Consider the following 11,338-nt stretch of genomic DNA (forward strand, 5'->3'; position numbering starts at 1 on the left):
GACTAAAATGTGAACAGTGTACTTCTTAGGAAATTCAGATGCAACCATATCTTTAAAAATTTACATTATGCACAGAGACTTCATAGTTGCCTTTTTCTATGGGATATTGAGTAATGCTGAATTCCTTACACCCAAGACAGCCAGTCAATCTGTATGGATGATGGTAGTCCCTCAAAGCATGGCACCAGTCAGATCTGAAGAGTTGGGGAGTAAAGTGTGGTAGAAACCTACACAACCTCCTACCTCACCATCCTAAGAGACAAAGGAGACATTCTTATCTGTTATACTAGGGTAAATCTGAGATAAAACAAATGAAGTCAATCTAATTACTCTGGATTTATAGATGATGATGATGATGATAAATCTACTGTTGAGTTTGACAGATGAGCTACAGTCACTTATTGTGAGTCCTTAGATGAGACCAAAGACCAATTTCAGACCTGCAACCCTGTCTGCAGGTGCCATAGGTGAAGACAAGTGTAGATGAATGTGCACTGCTTTTAGCTTTATGCCTTGCACATCTCTCCTTGATTGCAGCAATCCATGAGCTCTCAAAGTCTTTCAGTCCAAGGTGGCAGAGCTGCTGCCATGGATCTTGTCATGGGCTAAGAGCTCCCAGGTGTTGAGGTCAACATTGCAAGATTGGATGTTGGCTTTGAGAATGTCATTTTAAGGGCAGATCAAGAGAACGTTACAAAGAGTTCCAGTCCGATTCTCCATAACAGTCAGCCTTTGTATCTTATTGTCAGACATACTGACCACATGACTGCACCATCTCAGCAACACTCTCACTAAAAAAGCTTTGATGCCTGTAATGTTGCAGCTCTCAAGCACTCAGTGTTTGGAACCAAATCAGGCCATTTAATTCCCACTGTCTGCCAGAGACATCATAGGTGGAACTGGTACAAATATTGTATGTGGTGTTGATTAGTAGTTGAAGGGAATGCTATAGTAATTAGATATTCTCACAGAGAATTCTTGCAACTGCAACAGAGTGGGGAAGAAGGCAGGAGGAAAGTGAGTGAATTTGCCAATTTTCAGCTGAAATAGGTGCTTTTGCTAAGAGATGAGTCTGATATGCGATTGCAGTGGGAAAACCTGGGTGATTATAGCAGTTGAGAATTCTTTGCCAGAGAAGATTTGAAATAAAACAATACAGTTAAGTATGAGCTTTCAGAAGCAAAATGCAGTGATATATATAGGGAGATTGGTTGGAATTATGCAAAGTGAGCTGTAAAGGCTTCCACATTCATTACTCAAAACCACAAGGATATTTGAGATGTTGTGAATAGAGGAAGGCTGGATGTTACTAAAAACTCAGAGCACTCAGGATGAGTATCTTTGGACCAACAACTATGGATTCAATAGGATGTTAAGAGACCTTGTTTTATTCACGAGAAATGTAGACAGAGTTATAAAGTCTTTTACAATTAATATAGTACAGGATTTGTGTATAGTCATCTAAGTTGGTGGACTGGGTCAAGAAACAAGAGAAAAGTCTCTGCTCAAGTCTTGTTCAAAAGTTTTGACATAAAACAAAGGCTCAGAAAAATCTCCATTTGGGCTACAGCCCTCTAGCAAATGGGTGTGGTACTTTGCCTCCTCAGAAAACTCTCACCTTCTCTTGCCTAGGTAGCTGTGTTTATCATTTGCTGAGTTCAGACACCTGCCCTGCTTCATTACTTCACCCTATACACCTGCATGAGATCTACACAGGGAACACAGAAAGCTTGCTGGTCATGAACTGGAGCCTCTGTGCTCTGTCAGTGAAGGAAGGAATTGATGTTAGAGCAGGGCAATGGGAGGTTCACCCAGAGATCAAGGGAACAATCCAGATTTTATGTAGTAACTAAACTTTTATTTATTCCTGTATTTCCTATTCTGCAGCAACTGCCAACTCTTAAGAGCTTTACTCTTACCCCTTATCCTGTTCCATCCACTACAATAAATGTCAGCATTGACTGATAGATGTCATTGCTGGGCTTTAAATCTGACACATAAACCATTAATAGGGGACAGAGGAGTTCATCCTGATAACTCATTGTTTCAGGTTCTCTTTAGACTCAGGCAGACATGCCATTGGTTTATGTTTAGTTCACATTTGGAAGGTTATCTCTTCAGTCACAAGGGCTAGAAATTTACTCTTTTTTTTAAAATAGAAAACTTAGTTTCTGTACAATCGGAGTGTGTCATGAGGTCTGGATCCAGCCCATGGCCCATTTGTTTGACACTGCTGTAATGCAAGATATTCTTCCCCCTGTGTTAGATCAGTGCTGGCAGTTGATAACATAGTCCTGCTCTCAGCCCATCTCTACACAGTATCTACTAATACTATAGCTGCTAGAGTTTCCTGATGCTTGTGAGCCATGAATACACAGACTAGGATTGATTCTGATGTCTGCAATAGGACAGAAGAGGGGAGGCTCATGTCATTCTCTCACTTCAGCCTCCTCATACAGAGTAGCCATAATCTAGCCCTGTAGGCTCATGATCTTGCCCATATAATTCAGTGTGTCCCAGCACATACATAATGGAACAATAGTCTCAATATTGTATGAATGGGTAATAAAAATTCATTCCACGTTGAATCTTGGTATTCAAGATCACAGACAGGGATCTATTCTTCTTAAGAAAACACAATTATACAAATACACAATGTTCTGACCATTTTGAAATGAAGCTTGTTTAAAAAATAGCCTTTTACTAACACTTGATGTATGATTGTAATTATATAACTGAAATAAAGACTTGGTTAAAAAATATAATTTTGCTAGTCACCATCCTATAACATGAGCCAGGAAGTTTTCAAAAAGAAAAATAAAATAAAACCCACCAAAATAAAATTATATACATTGAAGGCATTCTAGTCTACCATATACAGTGAAGTTACAGTAACTGCTTACTTCCATATTGATAGAATTGTCTACTGAACAAATAGTACTTGTAGGGGTGGGAGTGGCCCATGTGTCCCCAGTGTGTGTTTGTATTCTGGAGAGATGGGAGCATCTGTTTACACCTGGTGTGTAATTCATGCAACTCTTATAATCCTCAATGACATTTTAAAATGTAGAGTGAGGTAATGCAGGGTGTGGCAGTTACAAGGAGCCTTATGATGTTCTTTTATCACAGTATACATAACAGCTGCTACATCTAGTGCAATCATATAAACTGAGGGGAGCAGATTTTTCATCCTTGACTTTGAATTTCCAGTGGTATGCAGATTTGGCCCTTTAATTTAAAAACATAACCAAATGTTATTTACATGCATTTTTTGTATTGAATTGTGTGTAGTGGAATATATGAATTGATGTTTGTTTTAACAGCATATGATAATGTTCCAGATGGACAAAGATGTTTGCACTGATATACATAAATGGTTTCAGTCTTGTTATGTAATCTAAAAAGCCTAAATCTCAAATCACAGCATGTCAGGTGAGGATTTGAGTTGGCAGTGGGTACTACTGTAATTTTGAAATTCTCATTCTGTTTTTACTCGGGCAAAACTTCCAGTGATTTACATGGGTGTGTTAACTGAGTAAGAAGTGACTTTTTAAAAACAGAAGTTTTTATCCTGTTTTGTAATCTGAGTTTCTGTTAGGAGATCTGCTAATTTGGAATATAGGTCACCTGGTCTCCTTGAGGGTGTGAAAATCTCCTGCCAACTATCCAGAGGGAGTTTCTAGTCCTTTCCTCTTTCCCCCTCATTACGCCAAGCACGAGTGATGGAGAGTTCCCCTGAAGAAAGGGAATGATCCTTGCAGGGGGAAGCTGCCCTTCCCAACAGGAGCAGGACAGAATGTTTTGCAGCTCGTACTAGAAGAAAGACCTCAGGATTTGACCTGTTTTATAATCAGTGATTTCTATAATGCCATAGGCGTGCATAGTGTTTTACCAACACATATGTTGATAAGGTCTCTGTCCCAAGGGTAAAAATGTCTAAAACAGATAGATGCAATGCTAGGTACAAAGGATCAGGCCTTGGCAGCAGGCCCACTGTAATGAAACTCCCACCCATAAGATTTTAAAATGACCAGGGAGCTTACTATCTTCATACTGAAATATAAGAATTATCTTTCCACATAAATAGGCAGAACACAAACAATAAAGTGGGTGCATCAGAGTGGGAATAAACAGCACCGGTGATCAGATCAGTGACGTAAGGCTAAGCAAAAGGGGAAGTTATTTTAAGAAACAATTTGAAGGAGAGAAGTGTTATTGGTGCTGCCGTTTCTCTCAGTGAGGGAAAAATTGGCACAACTATAGACCGTTAGGGTTTGAGTGATGCATCCAATACAGCTCTCTGCGTCACTGACAGTAACTCATTAGAACCTTGCAGTGACAATAAGGACAATTCAATACTGATCCCTTATGTGTCAAAGAATGCGGACACAATATGGAACAGTGGTTTTCAAACTTTTTGTATTGGTGACCCCTTTCACACAGCAAGCCGCTGAGTGTGACCCCCCCACCTTATAAATTAAAAATGGGGGGATTTAATGTAATGGGGGCTTGGGACTGTCAGCAGGGTCGGTGCTACCATTAAGGTGAACTAGGCGGTTGTCTAGGGCGCCAAGATTTGGGAGCACTAAAAAGCAGTGGCCCCAATTTTTTTTACAGCGTTCCTCCCCGAGTGCGCTGTCACTGTTCCACTTCTCCTGCCTCCCAGGCTTGCAGTGCCAACCAGCTGTTTGGCACAGCAAGCCTGGGAGGGGAGGAGAATTAGAGTGGGGGCAGCGTGCTTGGAGAGGAGCGGAGCAGAGGTAAGCTGGGGTGGGGAGGTGGCAGGAGCTCCCCCGGGGGGGCGCTGCCACGGGGGGAAAGGCACCTCAGGGCAGAGGGGGGTGCTGAGAGCTGCCGCAGGGCTGGGGAGAGGGGCTCAAGGTGGAAGTTTCACCTAGGGCGCGTGTCATGGTATAATTCCCCACTCTGAACCTTAGCGTCCAAAAGATGGGGTACCAGCATGAATTCCTCTAAGCTCAATTACCAGCTTAGTACTTGTAGCACTGCCACCAACCAGGAATTCCAGTGCCTGGTACACTCTGGTCCCCCCCCCCAAAACCTTGCCTGGGGACCCCCAAGACCCAGTCCCTCTGGATCTTAACACAAGGAAAGTAAACCCTTTCCCTCACTGTTGCCTCTCCCAGACTTCCCCTCCCTGGGTTACCCTGGAAGATCACTGTGATTCAAACTCCTTGAATCTTAAAACAGAGAGAAAAATTCACCTTCCCCCCTCCTTCTCTCTCCCCCTCTCAGATTCTCCCTGAGAGAGAAAGTAATCCTAACACAGAGAGAAAATTAACCTTTCTCCCCACCAATTCCCTGGTGAATCCAGACCCCATCCCCTGGGGTCTCACCAGAATAAAAAAACAATTAGGTTCTTAAACAAGAAAAGCTTTTAATTAAAGAAAGAAAAAACAGTAAATTTAAGATGGAATAGGTACAGGGTCTTTCAGCTATAGACACTGGGAATACCCTCCCAGCCTAAGTATACAAGTACAAATTAAAATCCTTCCAGCCAAATACACATTTGAACTCCTTCCAGCCAAATACACATTTGCAAATAAACATAAGCCTAACTTGCCTTATCTACCTAGTACTTACTATTCTGAACTTATAAGAGACTGTATCAGAGAGATTGGAGAGAAACCTGGTTGCACGTCTGGTCCCTCTGAGCCCCCAGAGTGAACAACAACAAAAAACTAACAGCACACACACAAACTTCCCTCCCTCAAGATTTGAAAGTATCCTGTCCCCTGATTGGTCCTCTGGTCAGGTGACAGCCAGGCTCACTGAATTTGTTAACCCTTTACAGTCAAAAGAGACATGAAGTACTCCTGTTCTATTGACCCTTAACTATCTGTTTATGACAGCGCGAAACTTCCTTGCACCGGCCCTGGCTGTCAGCCCCAGGGAGCTAACAGCTCATGACCCCCGTGTAACCACCTTGTGACCAGCTGAGGGGACACAACCCCCCATTTGAGAACCCCTGATATAGAAGTACTGAATAGAGAATGAAACTATAGACTCTTCACTGGCTGCAGAGTCCAGGTGTGGCTGAGCTGTCCATATTCAGAGACCATGAATAGTGGCTGAGCTGTCCATATTCAGAGACCATGAATAGCCAGGAATAATTTGGGAGTTTTTCCCTTTTTTCTTCAGCTTCTTAAGCATCTCTGCAATCAAAAACATGTTTATTTAATGCCACAGGACTCCAAGAAAACAGGTTTAAGAGCCCCACTTACTCTCCAACCATCGCTGCTGCTGGAGACCAGATAGGGTCTCCATTTCAGCAGGCTTTGACCTCCTGGCACCCAGAGTCTACCTTTTCTCTGTTCTCACCAAGTTACATATTTTTTGGAGGAGGAGGGATTTTTTTTCCCTCTTATTCCCTTTTTAATCTCTTGGAGTTTTGTTTATTGTTTCTGGGGATCCGCTGCAGTGAGGCCCACCATGAAGAAGTACTTTACGTTTGAGGAGATATTTTTTTCTATCTCCCCCTTTTCTTGATTTTATGGGTGGATCTCTTTCACCTTTCATCATTATTCCCGAGGCAGGAAGGGAAAGAGGGAAGTCTATTGGATATTTTTTACCATTGATCTTTCCATGACTCTAACTGGGGCTAACAACAGGGGTAGGAATATTTTAAGTCCCGTCCACAGTCACCTGAATCTGCATTAGGAGCAGGTAATTTAGAGATGTGGTTCTCAGCCAGAGGTATGCATTCCCCCAGGGGTATGCAAAGGTCTTCCAGGGGTACATCAACTCATCTAGTATTTGCCTAGTTTTACAACTTGTTACATAAAAAGAACCAGCAAAATCAGTACAAACTAAAATTTTATACAGACAATGACTTGTTTATACTGCTCTATATAATAAACACTGAAATGTAAGTACAATATTTATATTCCAATTGATTTGTTTTATAATTATATGGTAAAAATGAGAAAGTAAGCAATTCTTCAGTAATAGGGTCCTGTGACATTTCTGTATTTTTTTTGCCTGATTTAGTAAACAAGTAGATTTTAAGTGAGGTGAAACTTGGGGGTACTCAAGACAAATCAGACTCCTGAAAGAGGTACAGTTGTCTGAAAAGGTTGAGAGCCACTGAATTAGAGGAAGTTGGAACAGAAAGCTGATTCTCGTTTTTCACTACATTCCACTCCTATCGTCTCACAAGAGATGATTTTCTCTGGAATAAAACCCTTCAAACTACATTTGAAACGGACTGTTTTAAATAATATTTTACATTGCAAGCAATATATTACAGATGTAAGAAAAGAAACAGTGAGACTGATATTATGATCGATTTTTCTGTTCAGAATGTTAGGGCTGAAGCTCTGCCTGGAGGGCTCAGCATCATAGAGATGAAATTCCCCTCAGTGCAGAGTGCCAGCCTAAGACCCGCACACCATTCAAGTTCCACTTAAACCATACTTCTCTACACTTGACTGTCTCTGAAGTGTTCATTTCTATGGACTTTTCAAATAAGATTTGATGGACCTTATTTTTATATTTTCTTATATGTGACCTATTATTGATTCCTGCATACTGTCTTTGAAAGAATTTGTACTGTAATTGTTTACAAGCTAATTATTTTAAAAAATGGGGTAAAGGAGAGGAGGAAATGTTTAACCCCAGGAAACAGACATTACCCACTGCTTGACTCCCAGCTCAACACACACATCCAGGGTATTCAGAATTAAAGCTAACACTTCAGCTTGAGATGTTAGCTTTTGAAGTGACTATCTTGAACACAATCACCAGTTAACTACTTTTCACAACATTTTAGTGAGCTGAATTCAATACATTGACTCAAGAGAAGGGGCAATATTTGCACACAGTGGAAAACCTAAGCAAAAAAGAAAAAATTAGACACGTTCTGAATCCTAGACCCCAGCATACTCACCTGTGTCTGACTGGGGGGACCAGGGATGTAGAGAGAGAAGTCATTAATTCACACAGAATAATTGATTTGACTTATTTAGCCTTTCTTTTTGCTTGTGGAATGTTGGTCAGCAAATGTACTCGTTATTTGAATTTACTGCTCATAATGCACCACTCCCAACACCGCTGCAAATGCTGCAAATGTGGCCACACTGCAGCGCTGGTAGCTGTCAGTGTGGCCACACTGCAGCGCTTTCCCTACACAGCTGTATGAAGACAGCTTTAACTCCCAGCGCTGTACAGCTGCAAGGGTAGCCAAACCCTCAATGAGAGATAATTTTGTGACTGTTTTTTTTACTATGAATTGATTCCCGACAATCTGCTGTGAATATTTATTGCTGTATTTATTAGTCGCAGTCAGTCACATAAGTCATATGGCATTGTGATTGGAAGAGTGAAACTTACAAATAGGAGTAGGGCTTGAAAAAGCCACCAGGGCTTTGAATCTCTTGGGAGAAGTAGCAGCTAACTTAAGCAGGATGACATTTTTAGGACACATTAAGCCTCCTTTCCAGGCAACTGCTCTTACTTAATGCAACATTCTGAGACAAATAAGGTTCCATTCCTGGAGATCCTATATGTCCCTAAAGGGAAGGGACAGGATATGCCCCAGCTGTGAGAGCCTTCATTCTTTAGTGATTGTATCCTAATTTTATTTTAACTTAGTACTTTCTTTAATAATTAAGGACCAGTTTCATCCTTTGTATTGAAGTGAATGGCATGCTACACATTTACATGTCTGAATATCTTCCCTGTGGGTATTTCTGGGTTGGCATTGAGAGAGAAAAAATAAAGGAGCTCTGACTACCAGTGCATGAGAGAGATTTGCAAACCTGCAGCAGTTAGTGAACTGTCAAGGTGATCTTTCTAACAACTGGCCCTCTGCTAATGAAGATAATGCCTTAATGTTAGGACCAAATTCAGCACTCATGCAGACTTAGCTCTGATTAAGTTCAAAGAGAAATATGTGTGTGAGCATCCAAGAGCAGAAATTGGCCCTGAAAACTGTATTGATTTCAGATAAAAATAGTAGCAGTTAGATGTTATGCAGTTTTATGGGAGTCTGTAAAACAACTCGATCTGTTTGTGAAATTGTCAGGATATAATTTAGGGCATTCTTAAATTTGAGATTAATTCATGATCATTTAATGATTAAGCATTGATTATATTTAGGGAGATTTGCCTTTATTTTTGTGGTATACTTATAGAATTAACCTGAACAAATCCATCCAATTTGAAGATGGTTCTTCAAATTTTCATTTAAGGCCTAACATTCAGGTGCTGCTAATGTTTAATTTTTGCATTAAACAATGCAGAGGGGTTGCGGTAATGGTCATGAGGGAAGAGGTTTTTAATGGAGCTTTTTAATTAGTTGTGTTCATTCTCTTCCTTCCTGATGGATCAGACTACATCAGAAATTATTGATCTTGGATGCTTATGGGTATCCATTGTCTAATAGCAGGAAGCTAAGAGGGGACTTTGAGGGAATTATTCATCCAAATGGATGCAAAAAAATCAATTAACAATTGTTATTTGTAACCCATTTGTACATTTTTGTAGGCGCTTAATCTTACTTGCAATGTCTGGGGAGATCCTGTCCCAGAGGTCACATGGCTGAAGAATGAGAAACCGTTGACAGCAGATGCCCACTGCATCCTGAAATACGAATCTGGAAAAAGCGCCAGCTTCACTATGACTGGGGTCAACACAATCGACTCTGGGAGATACAGCATTTTGGTGAAAAACAAATACGGCACAGAAACAAGTGATTTCACAGTAAGTGTGTTCATACCTGAGGGAGAAGATGAAGTATCTAAGCCTGAGCCCAGTAAAGGAGATAAAAAGAAAGTGTGAATTTGAGACTAGGAAACAGAAGTCCGGGGGAGAGATTGAATATACTGGCATAATTCATGTGTGTAAATTGTTTTATGCATAGCAAATAGCCTTGGATCCTTCCACTCACTTCACTTGTGTTTTTACTACACTTATTTACACCAAGTAAAATAGTGCCTTTACAAATACATATTTAAACACCATTCTCTTATAGCTAACCACACAGAGCCTAACCCTGCAAATCTTAAATTCCTACTGAATGCAACATCAGGTCCAAGATTTAACCCTCTTCCTCGATACAACACAAACAAGAATAGTGAGGGAGAGTTTCAAGGGAGGCAATTAATGAGGTGGCTGAAAGGATTAAGAATGATCAAGGCTTAAAGGAGATGGTTTTCTGAGCAACGATTTAGATTTGGTCAGACTTTGGTAAAGTAGTGTATCTGCAGTGTACTATAGCTATTAGAAACAGAGGGCCTGATTCTTATTTACACGAAGGCCCTTTGACACAGTTTTGGCAGTATAAAGAAATGGGAGTAAATGTAATTTATAACCACTTTAAGGCTTGTTTATACTGTCTGAGTAGTGTAAGGGGCTGTAGTATAAATGAGAATGAGCCCCAGGATGCTAAATCAACAAATATGTCCTATGTGTTGCTATAATATTAATGTGAACTCATGTCAACAACAGTGTATGATTCCTCCTCAATGGTTACAAATAAACGGAACACATTTCTTTCATCTCTACTTCCGCCTTGTTTCACTGTCTTGTCTTGTTGGTCACTGGTCTGGTAGTTGTTCACCACACCTTCCAGCTAACAACTTCTTCACCATTGCAACTTCCTGTAGTGGCCCTTTTGACTGTGGTAATCTTCACTTTGGTCTTTACTATAAATCACAGAGTGAAATCACTGAAACCTCCACATGTTTCAATTCTGATCTTCACCAACTTCAGACTAGGGTGACCAGACAGCAAGTGTGAAAAATTGGGATGGGGTGGAGAGTTATAGGAGCCTATATAAGAAAAATAACCCAAAATCGGGACATCTGGTCACCCTAGTTCAACAAGGCACGTAAGCACATTCACAAGTTAAAGCACATGAGTAGTTCCATTGATTTTGACAGTCCTACTCATGTACTTAAAGTTAAGCATGTACATAAGTATTTTGCTTAATTGAGGCCATAGAAAATCCCTTTCTTAAAGTTCAGCATATTAACATCTGTTACTGGACATTAACACCACAGAAAACTAGCAATGAGTAATAGAAGTAATGTAAGCTGATAAATTGTACATTCAATATTGTCTTTTTATACATTTATTTCCAAGGGATATAAGCTGTGGTGACTGAAATTTTTCTCAGTTACACCATGTAGAGTAGAAGCAGCATCGTCTGGTGAACTAAGCATAGTGATAGGACCCAGAAACTCCTAAATTCTTAATTTCAGTTCTACCATTGATTCGTTGGCCAGATTTAACCCTATTGTGCCTCCAGTGAAGTTGACTTAACCAAGTCTCTTAAATTCTCTGTTTTGTTTTCCCCTATATAAAATTAGGACAGTAT

General features: G+C 40.4%; 1 protein-coding gene across 2 annotated transcripts in view; it reads left to right on the forward strand.

Annotated features, from left to right (window-relative positions):
* MYOM1 (myomesin 1) overlaps positions 1 to 10,523 on the forward strand; it is a 108,983-nt gene extending 98,460 nt beyond the window's left edge. For both annotated transcript variants that reach the window (XM_050942091.1, XM_050942092.1), the window contains one exon: positions 9,505 to 10,523. In XM_050942091.1, coding sequence (XP_050798048.1) covers positions 9,505 to 9,798 — 294 coding nt within the window. In that variant the 3' untranslated portion in view covers positions 9,799 to 10,523. The remainder of the gene's footprint in view (positions 1 to 9,504) is intronic.
* The last annotated feature ends 815 nt before the right edge of the window (positions 10,524 to 11,338 follow it).

The sequence above is a fragment of the Gopherus flavomarginatus genome, chromosome 2 (assembly GCF_025201925.1).
Source record: "Gopherus flavomarginatus isolate rGopFla2 chromosome 2, rGopFla2.mat.asm, whole genome shotgun sequence".
NCBI classification, from domain to species: domain Eukaryota; kingdom Metazoa; phylum Chordata; order Testudines; family Testudinidae; genus Gopherus; species Gopherus flavomarginatus.